The following is a 20,373-nucleotide window of genomic DNA, read 5'->3' as shown; positions in this document are numbered from 1 at the left end:
TGAATCAACTTCCTTATTCTTAATGAGTTTCTCTTCAATCTTCAAAGTTGCTTCTTCATGTTCATTTTCACACACCTCAGGATGGTCATTCTTGATGTTCTTCCTTCTAGGCTTGATTTTAATTTTGTGCAACTTCCACCTAAATAAATATGTGTTGTCTTTGCAATAACCACCTTTGACACTTTCATGCCATGGTCTTCCAAAAAGCACATTAGTGTCGTCCATATCAATCACATGACAAGTAATCTCTTCTTTATAAAATTGTTCCATAGAGATAGGAACTTTACAAACCTCTGTTACTTGTGCATATTCATCCTCTCCAAATGGAATCCAGTATGGGTCCCTCAGCTTCACTGTCGGTAATTGAAAATAATCCACAACTTTGTTTGCTACAAAGTTCTCTCGTAGACCACTGTCAATTATGACAGAGCATACCTTGTCTTTGATGATACATGTAGTTCGAAAGTAGTTGTAATCCGGTGTTGTAAATATCCAATGTTCCATGTTTCTTCTTTTTTTTTCCTCTTTTTTTTTTTTTTGGATTGATGAGGTTGTCCTAGGGCGAATCCCTTGGCATGTTCCTCTTCAAAAAACTTTCTTTGATAGATACTCTACGACCAGCGTCGTGGAGGTTGGTGGTAGTGAACTTCTCCCTTGGATCGTCGTCTGCTAAGAAGCGAGCGATACCCGCTTTGATACCTAATGATGTGGGAAGTGTGAACACGATAGTAAGAGGCTCCGTCAAGCGTCAAAAGCCATATCAGATGAGCTAGAATCCACTAGCAATTACGGGTACAGCCATAAGAAACTAGAGAAACTTCTCTAATATTTGGTTTTTTTATTAATAACTTGAATTAAAATTACAATCTAAGAGTGCCTTATATAGGGCACATAGCATAAACCTAATACAACGAGAAAACATAAAGAAGAATTTATTGTAGACTAAAACTAGGAAACTTAATTAAACGTGATTAAATAAAAATCAGAAATAAAATCCTAGATACCAAAGAATATTACGCTTGGAATCCCAATTAAGATTTTGCTCGAGAATCCTGATTTATCCAAAAGAGTAATTTATGATTAATTCCAACATTAAAAATCCTATTTGAATACAAATTTCCAATATTCAAATTATTCTTCTTAATGTGAAGACACTTATTTCTTTTCTAGATTTTTGGTTGAAATTGGATAAAATCTCGTCCTACATCAAACTCTTTTAGCAAGAAAGTAATTGTGGTTTGACTGAAAGCTTTAGTTTTTCGAAAGTCTGCTGCTTAATAGATTAAATTGTTGAACTGAGGCATTTGGGATTACTCCATATCAGTAGATGTAGCTTTACAAGAGGAACATGGCTTACATAGCTTCCATTTTGGTCTGAAAGTTAATATCTATAATCTATTATGGAACCGTTATGTTAGGCATTTCACATTATCAAGAGAACAATAAACATATTTCACATTTCACATTATCCTATCCATTTGAATTTGTTTGACTATCTGTCATGATTGTCATGTTACATTTGCTTTTTTTCAATTTTTGACAATTGAATGCAGATAACTTGCTTATAAAATTCTCATAAGGTAGGACATATTTCATGATTTGGTCTGAATCATTGGTGGATGAAGATGGCTGCCCAGCAAGAAAAGTCTGGTCCCAACAATGCTTCTGGTATAACCTTTTTTTTTTTTTTCCCGTAGGATTTGAAATCCTGTATTTCATTTTCCATAATATTGCTTTGAGTCAGAATGGTATAAACTGATTTATACAGAAAAGCCTCAAAATCGACAAGGATCTATACATCTGATGTTGTAAGAGAAGTAAATATTTTTTGTGGAGAATAGGACAATCCTCTGGAAATGGAAATACACTCTGTCAATTTTAGTTTTAGTTTTTTATTTTTTTTTATTTTCCAGGAACATGTGGATAGGATATATAATTTTATAACCATTACACCTGTATGCTTTCTATGATTTAAAACTGCTTCATGTGAGATCATATTAATGGTGCACTTTACTAATCTTAAATTTAGTTTCCTACATAAGAAAACTTTGATGTAGTTTCATTGCAATGTGTTGCACAAGTTGAATCTATATTAGCAGGTTATTAATTGAATAGGTTGCCTTTGCAGGACAATGATCGGAGTAATATTTTCTATGTTTTTAGTATCATTTTCCCTACATTTTGCTTAGTTATTCCTTTAACAATGTCATTTCTAACTTACTTTGTTTTATTTAGATAGAAATGAACTTCAAACACAGGAAATGAGCTAAGAAGAGCTAGAAATGAAGGAAATGAAGGCAAGGAGGAAAAGTGGCTCGGAAATGGGAAAGAAATGGAGAAATGAAGCTTTCCTAATCCTACTAGGAGAAGGAATCCCAGTTGAAGTAGGAATCCTAATGCAACTAGGTATGAGCTCGGAAAAATGGTGTTCGGAAATGAGAAATGACAGAGTCCCAGTTGGACTAGGAAACCTGATGACACTAGGAGTCCTGGTGGTGCTAGGAGATGCTGTGGCTTCAAGATGACTCAAGATAGTTCAAGAATATTCTAGAATGCACAAGGAATTTCGGAAACAAAGGAATGAGCTTTGAAATTGTCCAATTGAGAAGTCTAGCCCAAAGATTGAAGCAAGTGACTTGCACATGAGTCGTTTCTAGATGCTTCTTGACGTCTTGGAAGAATTCTAAATCAATTCTTATTGATTTTTGTTGAAAATAAATAGAAGATTCATGAAGATTTCAGCAAGAGCATATATGGAGAGTTTGGGAGAAATTCTACTTCGTGTGCAACCAAGAAAGGAAAATAAAATAAAATAAAATCATTAGAGGTGTCTTGGTTTTATTATACATGCATGGTGGCCGAATTGGGTCTGGGTACATTGAAGGATTTCGGCCAAGAGAAGTTTACTTGTTCCCTACTTCAAATGGAATTTTCTCATTGGTCGAATGATGCAAACTTGGAGAATTCCTAGGGAACTAAACCCTAGGCTGTGCACTACATAAAGGAAGGATGTTATGCCATGAAAATCATCATGAAACCCTGAATCAAAATCGCAAATCCTCCCCTTTGTTCTCTCAAAGTTTCGGTTTCTCCAAGTGTTCAAGGTTTTGAAGCCGTGAAGCAAGTTCATCCTCAATCCTCCATCCTCTCCGTGATCTTCCTTGCCATCCACCACCTTTGAAGACCTTCTTGCATTCTTGAAGCAACTTTAAAAGTGTAACCATGAACTTTAATCTCTTGTTTTCGATTTTGATACTTTGTAACTTAAAAATCATATTCAATAGCATTCTATGTTTTTGGTTTTCTTGGATGTTGTGATTTCTTTTTAGATTAAGGTATTTGTTTTGATGTTGTAGATACCTCTACTAGCAAGGCTAGTTTGCTACCTCACCAAGCATAAACAACACCCTCATGGGATCCAACCGCTACTTGCATCTTGTAGCCCTATGTTCAAGCTACGCTACGGTATCCGGAAGTCGCAAATCCGTCGTCTGGAAGCCACCTTTCCGGCCTTGCCAACATGCCCTCACAAATAGGCTTTCTAGACTAGAAATGGTGGCTGCTTGTCCCACATCGAAAACAATGTAAAGGAGAAGCATTCCTTCACCTATAAAAGGAATGCCTCCTCCCACTTAAACACGATCCCATTACATCTTTTGTAATCCCATTGGGCCGCAAGGCTCAACACACTAGTGTAATATTCAAGTGGACGTAGTTTCCCGCTAAGGCGGGAGACGAACCACTATACATCTTGTGTCACTCTCTCTCTCTCTCTCTAAAGCTAACTAGAGATCCCACGGATCACTAACGTTAACATTGGCGCTGTCTGTGGGAAGCCGACACATTGGCTTCGTCACCTACCATGAGCTAAGTCTGCTTAGCGGAACTCAAAGAAATTCTTCCCTCCTTCTTTGAGCCATTTCAAATTCATTGGTCACCTGTTTCTCTTTAGTCATTCTTGAGTCTTCATTGGTTTCCAGTGAGTTTATGTTTGAATTTATGCTTCTTGGCCGTAACTTTTGCCAAAGCATGATCAACATCAGTACAACCAGAGCAAAATTTGCATCTTAAAGGGCTGGTCAAGGTTGGTCAACGCCGGAGATGGTCGGTCAACGCTGGAAATGAAAAAAGTCGCCGCTGGCCATCAAAAAAGAAAAAAAAAATTTCTACTTTACTCTGGACACCCAAGAATTTGCTCTTGGTACCCAGCCTTCTTCGATTACATCCAACAACCAAGCATCCACTAAGCTTCATCAGCGGCACCGGCAAACTTTCTCCTAGAATCGGCGTTCAAATCACCCTGCTTCGTCGTTGATCACCACTTTTAATGTTCACCTCCCTAGCTGCCCGCACTTCGGCGGCCGCTGTACTTCATTTGATCAAACCAAACTTGAGGTCATCTCAGTTGATCAACCAGCCCCAGCTATCCGTGCAGGTCTCCAGCCCAGAGTTCCGCTAGCCACATCGCCGCTGGGCTTCACCGCTAGGAGTCACAGCTGACCAAAGCTCCTCTATCGCTAGTAAAGCTCCGCTCCGCCTAGCTTCACCGCTCTGCTAGAATACCGCCGGCAAAGCTTCCTCCGCTGCACAGCCCTCCGCCGGCAAAGCTCCGCTGAACTCCAAGCCCCACCTTTGTGCCGTCGTGCAAAGCTCCGCCAAACTCCAACAATTTATCCAGTTCTGCTTCTCCTTGTCACTCCGCCAAGCATCACCGATGGCCAAAGCTCCGCCAGCCATCGCTAGCAGATTGTGACACCGCCAGGTTGCAACACCGCCAATCTCCAGCAGAAACTCATCCAACATCCTTTGAGCAAATACCCGCAAACTGCTAGGTACAGCTCCGCCAGCACCAACGATAACCAGCCCCTCTAGCCTTAGTTGCTCCAGCAACAACCAGCGGTAGTTAGCGATGAGTCAGACACCAAAACTTGCAAATTTCCCTCCCCAATTGATGTTTGAAACTAACCTCACTCCCGCTCTTCTTCCGGTGACTTCGCTTCATAAGCAGTCAGATCGGTCATATTCACCGTTAAAAAAAAAAAAAAAAAAAAAGCTGAGAATAAGAGTGAGGATTTTCTGCTCTCGGCACCCATATAGCTGCTATGGACACCTGAGTAATCATCAGGTTACCTTAACACCAAGTAGCACTCCTTCAGTCTTCAATTGCAGCAATCAGATAAGTTTGCTTTCCTGTTTAAGTCTCCAACTTATGCGAATAAGCTAAATCACAGATACTTTACATATGAGCCATACCTCATACTCCTCTGAAGTTCAATGCTAAGCCTCTTGCTTTATATCTGTCTGATCCTTGCTCATACACACATGTTTAGTTAAAGCAACTGACTCCTAATTTATTGCCACATGTCAGAGGGAATGATACAATTGACATGCAAATCTGTTTATGCATAGGGCACGTATATATGTTGCTATTTATAAATACTTTTCATGCTTGAGTTGTCACTCATATGCAAATTCATGCATAGCCATAGCTTAATTGTGACATTGGCCGCATTATACATGGTGCGGCCTATGCTTATGTGTGTATATCACACAAACCAGTGCCTTAATTGTCAATCATACTACCAAATCCAGTCACTGGTACATATATATATATATATATATATATATATATATATATGCATGTGCATAATATAAAAAGATCTTGACAATATTTTCTCTCATGCCATTAACATCTCTTTTTGGTGAGAAAATTCCATGCAAAATTCTCAATAAGGTACTGAAGCACACTTGTCGTGGTTTAAGTCATATACGTGTACTGCTATGCACGCTCTAAATTATTAACACAAGGAAAATGTAGTATACCTATCCGCTTGTGCACAGCTACAGCAAGCATACAGCTGATTTGAGTATGCTTTACTTGCATGATCTTAACTGCTATATCAATTATTGCGTGATCATATTTTTACATGTCACATAGCCACATGTCATGTCTCCTCATGTCATTTTATCTCCTAAACTCAATATGCCGTGAACAAAAATTGATCAGCTCTCACCTTTGGCTTCAAGATTTCTTGTACACTTTGTTTAAAATATCTTATCAAAGTATATATGCAAGCTATTAGTATTGATTTTACATGCACATGTGCTAATCACCTATTTTCGTTGCAAGGAGACATAATCATCGATCGGCTTGCCAAATATCGATACCATCATCCTTCGACTAGGATGCTTTGCTGGAGCAATGGAGCGTCATGCTTGGACAACTCCAACATGATTTCGGTACTCATATCACTTCCAAACTCCAACTTGCTCCAAATCGGCAGAAGATAAGTCATTATATCTTATCTCTTCCGCTCTTGCAATTAGAGCTATTGCCATGTCTATACATGTCTCCATGACCCTTAAGCATGTCTACACAATGTTATTAGCAACTTCACTACAAGTACATGCTACACACATACATGCTTAAATGCACTTTCATGTGACATGCATCTAAAAGTTTGTGACACTTACGACTTAATCAAACATGCTCGGATAAACGACTTGTTTGGGTTACGACTCGCTTGGGTATCGAGTATGGCCACGACTTGCGCTTGGGCCACGCCTTGCATGCTCGCGCAACGCCTACACACTCAACTACACCCAACTTGCTCGAACAACCCAACTTGCTCGATCATGTCACAAACACTTCATACAATGTCACCGGGACTACTCCCACAAATTTATATGGACACCCATTACATTTGCCACTATCTATTGTGCGTGTTATATGGCCATAAGATCCACATATACAACTACCAATATTTTACATGTTCATACACATTAATGGAATATTGAGTTCTTCTACTATTTGTTGCTTACAACAAAACGAATTCTTTGCGCATTCCATTAATACGAGTGGTAACCAATACAACAAGCATTCTACATATGCGCGTTTTTGTCTCGTTGTGTAGGTTAAAAGAGTCGCTTCTTGCTTACGGAGCTCGGGGACTTGTAGGGGCTAGGCGCCTCTCGGACATTGTTTATGCTTCATGAATTCATGATTATAACTCCCCAACCAAGAAGCTTCTCTTACTCGGGGACTTCGGGGACTTGTAGATACCTCTACTAGCAAGGCTAGTTTGCTACCTCACCAAGCATAAACAACACCCTCATGGGATCCAACCGCTACTTGCATCTTGTAGCCCTATGTTCAAGCTACGCTACAGTATCCGGAAGTCGCAAATCCGTCGCCGGGAAGCCACCTTTCCGGCCTTGCCAACATGCCCTCACAAATAGGCTTTCTAGACTAGAAATGGTGGTTGCTTGTCCCACATCGAAAACAATGTAAAGGAGAAGCATTCCTTCACCTATAAAAGGAATGCCTCCTCCCACTTAAACACGATCCCATTACATCTTTTGTAATCCCATTGGGCCGCAAGGCTCAACACACTAGTGTAACATTCAAATGGACGTAGTTTCCCGCTAAGGCGGGAGATGAACCACTATACATCTTGTGTCACTCTCTCTCTCTCTCTCTAAAGCTAACTAGAGATCCCACTGATCACTAACGTTAACAGATGTTTAGTTTCCAATAACCTTGAAGCATGAATTTGTTTTAGGATTTCAGATTTGTAAATTGCGATTTCAATATGTGTTCTTGAATGTTTGTTAATTTTGTTCTTCAATCCCATCTTTCATGTTTTCGATTTCTTTGGTGGCCAACTTAGGTTTCGAATTGCATGATTGAATCCATAATAAGATACTAGCGTTCTAGGTCTTGTTAATTTAAGTGGAAAACCTATAATTACTTAGGTAAATCAACAAAGAGAATTGCTTGCTCGATTAGCGTTCTAACTTGTGTGTTTTTCCTAAATCAATCAAACTTTCAAAGTGCCTATTGCGTTAATTGTGTATTGTTGATGAATTGATCACTCACTAGCTTTGTATGATTAATAGGGTTAACTATGGTGCGTTCATCTAGTTAATTTAACTAAGGAAAGTAATAAGAACTTATGCATGCGTTCATGGTTTGTTCTTGATTGATTTCGTTCAAGTATGTGTTTTGATTCGTGAATTATGATTTGTGTTCTTGAATTCATGTTAAAAGTTGTTAATTTCATCAATGCATCTCATCCGTCCATCTTATCTTGATTCTTGGTTGATTGGTCAATGTAATTAGTTAGTTAGATAATTAGTTTAGTAGATAAAACAAATTTCGAACCCCCTCTTTAATTCTTTGTAATTTTTGTAAATATTGTACACTTGTGATTAATATTGTTTTCTTTGACGTTAAATGACATGAGCACCCTCAATCCCCGGATAGAACAATCCCTACTTGCTATATACTAACAATTGTCAACCGGGTTAAGTTTGAGAATTTATTTTGAGCTCATCAGACAAGGTTGCACTCATGATCACATGGATATAATTGCCGGCTTATAAAGCTTTTGAGGTTGCCGCGGTGGCTTTATATTATAATTATTTTTCCATTTGCCTGTCTGTTGATAGCATCCCGCGTATTTCAACTAATTATTATCTTACAATGTCAACCAAGTCATCAACAATTTCGCTTCAGCTTATTACGCGTATCTTTCAATTCATTTCAGCATAGTTTAGTTATTTTTGTTAAACAAACTACACTCAACTACAAAATCTTAAAACAATGAACAAGAAATATAACAATTTTTTCCCCCCAGCATTGTGCGGGTTATTATCCTAGTATATATAAGAAAACCCTGAGAGCCTCATCAAGTACTGTTTGAACCCAAAATGGGCATTTTGGCCTGACAAGGCGTGTCTTGGAGAAATTGAGCCAATGTCAGTGGCTCAAGCTATATATTGTCAACAAGATCGAAAAATATTATTTAGAGGCTAAATAAAGCCTACCTGCAGAATTATGGAAGATTATGCAAGATTATGCAAGCTGCAAGAAAAGGCACGCCCATGCGAATATTCATACTCCATTCAATTAAGGAATATGACATGCACGTGGGGAAGCATTCAACTACATTTCATGGTGGCCAACAGGGAGTATGTCATCATGATTCCATTAGTGCTTAAGTGTTAAACTCATCATGATTCCATTAGTGCGTAAGTGTTAAACTCATCATGATTCCATTAGTGCTTAAGTGTTAAACCCACCATGATTCTATTACTGCTTAAGTGCTTAACCCACCATGATTCCATTAGTGATTAAGTGTTAAATCCACCATTACTGCTTAAGTGCTTAACCCACCATGATTCCATTAGTGCTTAAGTGTTAAACTCATCATGATTTCATTAGTGCTTAAGTGTTTAACCCATCATGATTTGTTTAAGGCCAACCACTATGGCATGGTAGCCTATATATGGAGGCTACGACGAAGTAACAAACACAATTCATCAATTAATCTCTATGATCATCCAAGCCTTTCCAGAGCAACCTCTCTCCTTCTCTTACCTGTGACCACACTCCAGTCCCAGAATCCTCAGGAGCAGACTGTTAGTGCCGCCAAACTCTCTGTCAACGTGCTTTGGTCCTAGTCTCCTCGGGAGCTGACTGTAGTACCGCGACCACAACGGTTACAGAACCAGCCAAGCAAGGGTAACGCCTTCACAAACCAGCCAAGCTAAAGTCACTCTTTAGCAAGTTCTCCCCACTTCCCAGTGATTTTCGTTCTGCTCGATCTACGACGTTGAGTATCGATTGTGTGATTTGGAACAAAGAGATAACATTCTCGTCAAGCTCAAGGAGAAAGCCAACGAAGCCTTCGCGAGGAACATTTCGCGAAGAACATTTTCATCAAGCTCAAAGAGATTTCTCCTCATTCGGATCTTCCATGAGAAGATTTCTCCTCACTCAAATTTCCCTTAAGCCAATCGATTGTGTGATTTTGAAAAAGCTTAGCAAAAGTCCTCACCATGAGGCACAAAGAATCCCGCTACGAGGTTGGTGCTCTCCTCGTCCACAATCGATCTGTTAACGTTAGAGATTAAGCGGGATCTCTAGTTAGCTTTAGAGAAAGAGAGAGAGAGAGATTGACACGAGATGTATAGTGGTTCGTTTCCCGCCTTAGCGGGAAACTACGTCCACTTGAAAGCTTATACTAGTGTGTTGAGCCTTGCGGCTCAAGCGCATTACAAAGTGTGTAATGGAGTTGGATTGGAATGAATCGTGTTTAAGTGGGAGGAGAGTTCCTTTTATAGGTGAAGGAATGCTCTTCCTTTACATTGTTTTCGATGTGGGACAAGCAACCACCATTTCTAGTCTAGAAAGCCTATTTGTGAGGGCATGTTGGCAAGGTCGGAAAGGTGGCTTCCCGGCGACGGATTTGCCTCTTCCGGATACCGTGGCGTAGCTTGAACATAGGGCTACATGATGGATGTCACGGTTGGGCCTTGCCATGTCTCGTGGATCTCCCAAAGTGGGTGTTACTTATGCTTGGTGATGTAGAGAACTAGCTTGCTAGTGTAGGTATAAACAAGTCCCCGAAGTCCCCGAGTAAGAGTAGCTTCTTGGTTGGGGAGTTCAAATCATGAAGTCATCAAGCATAAGTAATATCCGAGAGGCGCACGGCCCCTACAAGTCCCCGAGCTCCGCAAGCAAGAAGGGACTCGCTATCCTGTACCACAAAAGACAAAAATTCGTATATGGAGTTACATCGGAGGTGCACGAAAGGATGAAGTGCATGAGATAATGGGGCGTCGCCCTTCCGCATGGCGGGACCATATGTAAGACCATATGTAAGGAAACGTGAAAAAGTGTGGTGCCCGGAGGCTAGACCACATGTATGAAGCATTGTGAACCGAGAGCGTAACTAAAGCATGTTGGATAAATGGAGCGAGTTAGGTGTTCGAGCAAGTTGGGTGTAGGCACTATATGAGCGTGCGGGGCGTAGCCCAAGCGAGTCGCGGCCATGCTTTGATACCCAAGCGAGTCGTAACCGTTTCGCAAGAGTTTATCCGAGCATGTTTAATTGAGCTATAAGTGTCACAAGGTTCTAGATGAATGTCACATGAAAGTGAATTTAAGCATGTATGTGTGTAGCATGTACTTGTAGGAAAGTTGCTAATTAATAACATGTTGTAGGCATGCTTGAGGGTTATAGAGACATGTATAGTCATGGCATCAGCGGTAGCTCAAATTGCAAGAGCGTAAAGATAAGAGGAAAACACTTATCTGGCGGATGTGGGGTGTCGAGGACGTGCATCGACTCGTAGTGGAGGTGGAATGATTGAAGGTAAAAAATTGATTTTCCTTGCATACAGTAGGTATACCGCCCAGGGGATGCAGCGGAGGAGGTACCAAAGAGTGGGAGTGCAGCGTTGACTTGGAGCCCTCAATTCAAATGAGCTTTATGAGGAAAAGCTGCAGCGGTGCGATGCGGGGTCGGCCAGCACATGCACGGCGGAGTGGAGCCAGGAGGAAAAGAGGTGAAGCTCAGCGGAGGTTTTCTGTAGCGGAGCGGAGCTGTGTCTGCAGCGGACCGAGTTCGAAGTCCGGCGGAGCGGCACTTTGATTTCGGCGGAGCGAAGCCAAGTCGGGCGCGCATCTGCAGGCGGAGTGGAGCCAAGTCAGGCGGAGCGGAGTTTTAGTTGACCGGAGCGGTGGAGCGGAACTTTTGCAGTTTGCGTTGGGGCTGGAGGGAGCCAGCGGCAGAAGAAACGCAGCAGAGGAAGGCCGGTGCTGAGGTGCCGAGGTGACCGGTGCGTGCAGCTGTAGTCACTGGCGGAGCGGAGCTGAGGTTGGCGGAAGTTGCCGGAGTTTCCAAGCGGTGATGGCCGGCGAAAGCTCTCGTTCAGCGGAGCGGTGTCCGCTGCTAGATTCCGGCGGAGATGCAACATGCGACAGGGAGCTCGCAGCGGGGACTGCACACCGGCGCTGCAGCCTGTAGCTGAGACCGGAGCGATGATGTGCGAGCAGCGGAGCAGGGGAGAGCCGGGCGGTGCAGCACTGGGCGGAGCAAGGCGCTGGGGATGCTGAGAAGGAGGGTTGGGCGGAGTCTATCCGCTGATAAAGTACAACGGAACAAGTCCGGCGGAGCTTTTTGCGGAGCTGATGTTCGAGCTCGCTAGCGGAGACCGGTCCGATGGACGCTGACCCAGCAGGTGGATGAAGCAACTTGGCCATGGCTGCTAATATATCGAGGAAGGAGGAGCTCAGCGGAGTTTGGAGGCTCAGCGGGGGATCAGCAGCAGAGATGGAAGTTGGGCGGAGCGGAGGAGTTGCAGCTGGCGGAGCTGCAAGTTGAAGTTCAGCGGAGATGAAGTCTGGCGGGAAATTTGAAAATTGGAGGGGTGCCCAGAGAAGTTTTCTGGGTGTCCTGAGAAATTTTTTTTTTTTTTTTTTTTTTTTTTTTGGAGGTTCAGCGTTGACCATGCCTTGATGGGCGTTGACCTGCCCCGCCGGGCGTTGACCGACCCCGCCGGCGTTGACCGACTCCGATTTGATGTTGAATGAGTGTTGACTCGACACTTTTGGGTCAAAGTTCGTGGTAGCTGACGAAGCCTTTGTGTTGGCTTCCCACAGACGGCGCCAATGTTAACGTTAGAGATTAAGCGGGATCTCTAGTTAGCTTTAGAGAAAGAGAGAGAGAGAGATTGACACGAGATGTATAGTGGTTCGTTTCCCGCCTTAGCGGGAAACTACGTCCACTTGAAAGCTTATACTAGTGTGTTGAGCCTTGCGGCTCAAGCGCATTACAAAGTGTGTAATGGAGTTGGATTGGAATGAATCGTGTTTAAGTGGGAGGAGAGTTCCTTTTATAGGTGAAGGAATGCTCTTCCTTTACATTGTTTTCGATGTGGGACAAGCAACCACCATTTCTAGTCTAGAAAGCCTATTTGTGAGGGCATGTTGGCAAGGTCGGAAAGGTGGCTTCCCGGCGACGGATTTGCCTCTTCTGGATACCGTGGCGTAGCTTGAACATAGGGCTACACGATGGATGTCACGGTTGGGCCTTGCCATGTCTCGTGGATCTCCCAAAGTGGGTGTTACTTATGCTTGGTGATGTAGAGAACTAGCTTGCTAGTGTAGGTATAAACACGATCAAAAGAAGTCACGTCAAGGGACACCCCCGACGACCGCACCCGAACGGCAGCTGCAACAAAACTGGAGCCAAACATTTTGGCACGCCCAGTGGGACCTACTGCATAGCGTTTCTTCGCGATCGTAGCCATTGGGAAGTCAAGCGCAAACCTTTATCAAAAGGTTTACGTTAACTGCCCGAAACACAAGACCTCCAGTTACAGACCGCACTTGCGTGCAGACTGTTATGGTCTTTCTGAAGAACAGGTAATTCAAAGATTTTCTCCCCACCCTCTATCGACAGAGATGTTAACTGAACGAGGAGAAAGTCAACAGCCCGCTACTAAGGGCGAGGTAGTTCCCATCGCCCAGCTTAATGAGGCCGGATGAGCGTCTGATACCACCAGGGTGGTTGAAGACGAGGTGAAAGCGAATGATTTTGTGCCCATCCCTATCCCAGAAGACGCCAGGTTGGAGGTACAACTTGATATTATGCAAAAGAACAATAGGGAATTCTGGGCAAAGACGACTAACAGCGACGGGAGTCCATCGATCTAATCATGAAAGTCAAGCTTGAGATGGAGCGTAATACGGAGTGAATGCAAGGGTATATAGACCGCATGTCACGACAAGCGCATGAGTAGCATGAATAGCTCGTGACCATGATAAATGCCCAAGCAGCTCAAACTAAGGTCGTTCTTACCCAGGTCGCGGCTATTCGCAATGAGGGATCCAATACCGCGATCCAAGTTGCCATGCAAAAAGCTGAGATGATCAGACTAAAGAGGTTCTGAATAAGACATTGGGGGATCCCAATGCTATTCTAGGATCTCTCGGCCAGCCCACAGGGTCAGGCAAATACATACCACCGAACGCTCGAGAAAAAGCTAGCTACGGCACCACGACCACTTCCGCTCTAACTACAATTGCCGCATCAGTCAGGAGTAAGGAAACTACTCTGGCAATGAGCGGAAAGAACAACGCCACGCTGCCAATCACGCAAGGAACCAGAACTTTGAAAATCAGTGAAGGGACCCTTGTTGACCATGTCCCGTTTCCCCAATACGACAGCGACAGACATGAATAAGTGTACAAAGATTAGCCTCCAGCAAGCCATTATGGTATCGACCAGGTTGGAAGTCCAGCGAAGGTCACCGTGGCTACAAAGGGTCAGCCAGCAGCGGGTTTTACGTCGCAGACATCAACCCAACCCAACATAACCCATGGAGGCGGCGTATCTTTGGTTAACCATGGCTCACAGGCGCCACCTCTAATACAAGTGCCACCTCTGATCTAGCCAGCTGATGACACAGTGTTTCACCCACCTCCTCTTCCTGATCTGGGATATGTAAGGAGAGAGGAGGTAGAAGCAATGATTAGGACCACGAACTAGAGGCCTAACTTGGAGGAGGCTTATCAGGGGCCTTTCCCACCGCACATTATGCACTCACCTTATCCTAGGGGATATAAGAACATCACGTTACCCACTTTCTCGAGAGAGGAAGTCGAAAGTGTCGCGACCCATTTGGTTAGGTTTTGAGTACAGTGTGGCCAATGCCAGAACAATGACAGTATGAAATGTAAGATCTTCGCCACTTCTTTGTCTGGGGCTGCCTTCACCTGGTTCACTAAGCTGCAACCAGGATCAGTTGCGAGTTGGCCCGCGATGGAAAAGCTGTTCAAGGAAACTTTAGGGCGTATCAAGCCCGAGGTAGATCTGGCTTCACTTACTCAGATGGCTCAGCAGCCAACTGAATCTGCTGTCACATACCTTCAGCGCTTCCAGATATAGGAGGGGAAGTTAAACGTGATTCTACCGGAGAAAGAACTGGTGAAGTTGGCAATCAAAGGCTTAAAGCCTCGCCAACGCAAGAAGCAGCATGGAAGCATGTTTAATTCCATGGGGGAACTGATCACAGAAGTAGGAAGTTTCGAGCACTTGCTCAGGGAGATGGACGCTATGAAAAACGGCTCAAAAGGAACATACATCCCAAGGAAAAGCTGAACTGTGGCTGCGCTCAGCCATCAATCAAGTTCCTACGATCCTTACTATAGTAGAAAGGAATCTGGCCTGGCAGAGGTTGAAGAGTTCGAGGAAGATGAAGTAGCAACACTCGAGCTCACCAGAAAGAAGGCATCAGTGCTAAAGCAGCTGAAGATGTGCAAATAGCCGGTGAAACACAAGTTGGTGGTCTTCACCAAAACTGAATTCGCAAGTTATACCTATGATGCGAATAAAGCTCATGAGATCTCAGATTAGATGATTGCTGCGAAGATGGTGAAGACCGACTTCGGGCCATTCCCCAAACCAGATTAGCTTAGGGGAAAGAAATACTGTAAGCTCCACAATTTGTGGAATCATAACACAGCTGACTGTGTCAAGTTGAAAGAGCAAATCTAGATCTAGTTGAATAATGGTAGCTTACAGGTTGAAGCGTCAGCAACAACAGCGACGTTGGTAGATTTGGATCCCTTCCCAGACACTAGAGTCAACATGGTTGACGTGGTTTGGGGTACAAAGGATCAACAGAGGCGGAGCCTAGATAATACCATCGGGGGCTTAGAAAAGGTGACGGAACAGTTCGCGAAGCAGAGATCCAAGGCGGCTCCACCTATTATTCTATGCTCACGGTGCAAGGAGGAATGTGATATCCAGGCATTGCATGAAGAGGACGAACGGACTGTTCGCTTTGGCTCCTTACCACCAGTGAAGTTACTAGCACATTCTAGAAGCTTCCAGCTAGGTAGCCCAAGAACGCACGCTGGGTCAGGAATTTCTTCCCCAAAGGATTCTAACTTGTTCAAGAAGCTGAAGGTTGCGAGAGAAAGAGAAAGGGCGAACGAATGGCCTGATGTTACGACCAGACCTTATATTCCCCCGGCGCCAACGTCCTCCATCAAAGAAGGAAGATGGTATACACAGAAGAAGGGCAAGGAGGTGGAGATGAGCTCTTCAAGGAAGAGAAAACTCCAGCGGAAGTTTGGAGAAGCAAAGCGAACCTTAGAAGCACTAGATCATGGGTTGATTAAACCATCGTAGTTGGTGAGATCTCCAGAAGAATACCAGAGACAGGTAGAGGCACTGACCTCCAAAAGGTTCATCTCCCCACGGGTTTTCCAGCGACGTCCTGAGATGTCACAACGGGCTTCAAAAACCAGCACTCGCCGGAAAGATAGTCAGGAGAAGTCCCTAGCTCCCGCGAGGCGAGAATCGCTGCCAGCTCATAAAGTTAGTATTTGGCGGAGAATATCTCACGAAGGAAGAGATAGCGAGCCTTCAATCTCTAACAGGCTGGGGGGCAAAGATAATCGATTTGCAATTGTGCAGTGGAGGCCTAAGAAGGTTCAAAGCATAGTGGTTGCAAACTCAGAAGGGGCTTCATTTGCGACGGATCAACAAGTGCAGGTCATGATCAAAAAAGAAGGATCGCTAGTTGCTCACGGCGCAAGCAAGTTCGCGAAGGAAATGGACTTGAGCTTTCCCGCAGCAGAATCAGAAGAAGCAGACATGTTGGACATTACATGTAACATGGTGTATATCTTATCATCAAAATATGCCTTGCCAGTGGCAGCTCAGGACTGCCAAGCAGAGGATGATAAATCATTGGACAAACGAACGTTCAAGATCACCTCAGCGGCGTCATCTCTCTCAAAGAAACCCACGCCGAAGGAGGTCAAAGTAGCAGAGGCTGCAGACACCAATGTGAGAGACCAGGACATGGGTTTCAGCAAGCCAACGCCAGCAATGGCGCAACACATGAGGCCATTGTATATCACCGCCGATGTAAATGGCATCAAGGTTAGCAAGTTCATGGTAGATACAGGTGCTACAGTCAACGTCTTGACCACCAGAACCATGCATTTGCTAGGGATCAAGAAAGAGAACATCCAATCCACGTCCCTTACGCTAAAGAACTTTGCGGGGACTGTGAACAAAACATTGGGTTTGATTTTCCTACAAGTCAAGGTGGGTCCAGAAGAAGGGGTTTACGCTTTCTTTGTTACAGATTGCTATGCGGCATATAGAGCAATTCTGGGCTGCGACTGGATCCACAGGAGTTATTGTGTCACATCCACCCTTCATCAGGAGCTGATCATATGGAACAAAGTCGCGGACAAGGCGAAAATTGTCAAAGCAGACCCGCGACCTTTTTTGGTGTCCGCCAGCTACATGGATGCAAGGTACTACCTAGAACCAATCTCTTCTTTACAGGTCGTTGGTATTGATGATAAGGGCCGCCCCACAGGGGTGACGGCCTTTGAATTGGCACAATGGGGTCTCGCGGTTGAAAAAAAGGACCTCGAAAGGCCTGGACATGCGGTGCCATCTCAAGTTTTAATTAATGGATCACGACCTCATGGAGGAAGAGGTAGCGGCCTTTCATTCTTTGTATGATAGATTGTCTTCATATTTGATCGAAAAAGATGCCTATGCTCAAATAGCGACATTGGAATACATCGACGAAGAATTCTCCTATCAAGTTGAGGAAGAAAAGCCTATCCGATTGGCTTCAGCAGCATTGGATGATACACCGCCAAAGTTTAGAGATCCTACAGAAAAGGTAAATTTGGGCAGTGACGCGAAGCCAATGAAAGTGGCAATAAGCGCAAAATTAGAGCCTGATGAAAAACAGGGGCTCATCAATTTATTGCGGGAATATAAGGATTGTTTCACAGAGAAATATGAAGATATGCCCGGATTATCTCTTGACTTGGTCTACCGTAAACTGTTGACTATCCTAGATCAAAATCCAGTGAAGCAGGAGTCCAAGCGAATGAACTCAGAAACCCAGGTGTTCGTTAAGGAGGAAGTCGAGAAGATGTATAAGTCAGGAATCATCAAGGTAGCCAAGTATAATCAGTGGCTATCCACTGTTGTTCCGGTTCGAAAGAAGAATGGCAAAATGAGGGTGTGCGTCGACTACCGCGATCTCAATAAGGCCACTCCCAAAGACGTTTACCCCATGCCAGTAGCAGACATGTTGGTGGACATAATAGCTGGTCATGAACTTCTCTCCATTATGGACAGAACTGCCTGTTACCATTAGATTCCAGTGGGGGAAGAAGATAGACACAAAACTACTTTTAGATGCCCAGGTTTTGCGGGAAGTTTTGAATACGTGGTCATGCCTTTTGGTTTGAAGAACGCGGGAGCCACGTACCAGCGAGCAATGAACCTAATCTTCCAGGGATGATTCTAGAGGTTTATATAAATGACGTAGTCATTAAATCCAAGCAGCGGTGTAATCAAATTGCAAATTTGTGAAAAATTTTTGAACGTATGCGGCGTCACAAGCTAAAGATGAATCCCTCCAAATGTGTGTTTGGGGTTCAAGCAGGTGATTTTTTGGGATTCATTTTACATCAGAGAGGCACTGAGGTATCAGAAGATAAAGCTAAAGCAATTATCAATGCCTCGCCGCCGCGAACAAAGAAGAATTTACAAAGGTTGTTGGGAAAAATCAATTTCTTACGACAGTTTATTTCCAATTCCGTCGACAAGATTCAGCCTTTTTCTGCTCTACTAAAGCTGCAAGGACAAACAGAATTTGTGTGGGAAATGAAGCATCAAGAGGCCTTTGATGGAATAAAGGCCTACCTAACCTATCCACCAATTCTCGTTCCTCCGAAACCAAACCAACCTCTCAAACTTTACATCTCAGCGGCGAAAGCTTCAATAGGCAACTTTCTGGCATAAAATGATGAAACGGGAGTGGAGCATGCCATCTTCTACCTTAGCAGAACGTTAACAGATTGCGAAACCAGGTGCACACCAATGGAAAATCTATGTTTAACGTTATACTTCTCTGCATGTAAGCTGCGCCACTACATGTTGTCATTTACTACATGCATTATCACTCAGATCGATCTAGTCAAATATATGTTGTCGCAGCCCATTCTTAGGGGTCAAATTGGCAAATGGGTCTTGGCTCTTTCAAAATTTTCTTTACAATATGTCCCTCAAAAGGCTGTTGAGGGTCAAGCCATTGCGGATTTTCTAGTGCATCATCCCATGCTAGACGCTCCAGAGCTTCGCGAGCTAGAGGTCGCGACAAATTTATGGGGAAAGGCATGTCATATACATTGCTCTGAACCTTTCACCGATGGCCAGGCAGCGGTCATGTTACAGCCGTGGGTATTGTACTTTGATGGTTCCCGAACAGATACCATGGCCGGAGTAGGAATCGCACTGAAGAATCTGGCTGGAGATCACTTTTCGTACTCATTCCAGTTGGAGTTTCAATGTACCAACAACCAGGCTGAATATGAGGCCTTAATCATAGGCCTAGAAGTACTGCTGGAAATAGGAGTCAGAGACATACAAATACTTGGAGATTCTCTCCTGGTCATCAATCAGCTAAGCGAAAAGTTCAGGTGCGTTAGCTTTGCGCTGGTCCCTTATTTAAACAGGACACTAGAACTGTTGGACCAGTTTGATGACGTGGATCTTGAGCATATTCCTCGCGAACGAAATTTCACCGCGAACGAGTTGGCCCAGCTGGCAATAGGGGTAACGCTGAGATATGGCGTGCGCGAGAGAATCTTGAAAGTAGAGCGTCGAACGCTTCCTTCTTGGATGGCGAGAAAAGATCCTCCAGACAACACGTCAGTAGCGACTTTGGAGCCCATTAATGTGGATTGGCGCATCCCTTTGATCAATTATATCAAACATCCTGATCAGACTGTGGATAGAAGAATTCGCTACCTTGACCTCAACTATTTCCTCATAAATAATGAGCTACATAGAAGAGGAGAAGATGGCATAGGTGTGTTTATGGCAGCGAGGTGAAACAACTCATGCGAGAAGCTCACTCCGGCATATGCGGCGCTCACCAGGCAGGTCCAAAGATGCGTTGGTTACTCAGACGACATGGATATTTTTGGCCCAGTATCTTGAAGGATTGTATCGTGTTTGCTAAAGGTTGTTTGGACTGCCGAGCTCATGGGCCAGTCCAGCATGTCCCTAATATTCTAATGCAGCCCATTGTAAAGCCTTGGCCCGCAAGAGGATGGGCGCTGGATTTAATTGGAATGATTCACCCACATTCATCACTTCAACACAAATTCATCATCGTTGCAACTGATTTCTTTACAAAGTGGGTTGAAGCAGAACCTTTGAAGGAAGCATTTGGTGGCACGTTGCAACAATTCCTGTTCAGGAACATCATCTGCAGATTTGGTATCCCAGAAGTTTTTGGACCGGGGGGGGGGGGGGGGGGGGGGGGGGCAGCTTTCATGGGTGGTGAAGTTGATAAACTGGCAAGAGAATGGGGAATACAGTTCGTCCATTGCAGTCCTTATTATGCTTAGTCTAACGGTTAAGCGGAGACCAGCAACAAGATCATCATCAATTTGCTGAAGAAAATGTTGGAAGCTAATCCACGATAGTGGCATGAGACACTTTATGAGACTTTTTGGGCTTA

The 20,373-nt window shown here is 43.9% G+C and overlaps 1 protein-coding gene across 1 annotated transcript; it reads left to right on the top strand.

Annotated features, from left to right (window-relative positions):
* The first annotated feature begins 18,830 nt into the window (after positions 1-18,830).
* LOC112177767 lies at positions 18,831-19,739 on the top strand. The gene has a single exon (XM_024316024.1). It carries the CDS (start codon positions 18,831-18,833, stop codon positions 19,737-19,739), a length of 909 nt encoding a protein of 302 aa, XP_024171792.1.
* The last annotated feature ends 634 nt before the right edge of the window (positions 19,740-20,373 follow it).

The sequence above is a fragment of the Rosa chinensis genome, chromosome 7 (genome assembly GCF_002994745.2).
Source record: "Rosa chinensis cultivar Old Blush chromosome 7, RchiOBHm-V2, whole genome shotgun sequence".
NCBI classification, from domain to species: Eukaryota; Viridiplantae; Streptophyta; class Magnoliopsida; order Rosales; family Rosaceae; genus Rosa; species Rosa chinensis.
Note: the sequence above shows the minus strand (reverse complement) of the source record. Positions and strands in the feature narration are given on the sequence as shown.

Coding starts and splice junctions, on each gene's coding strand:
- LOC112177767 (XM_024316024.1), top strand. CDS start 18,831: ATGTTGTCGCAGCCCATTCTTAGGGGTCAAATTGGCAAATGGGTCTTG.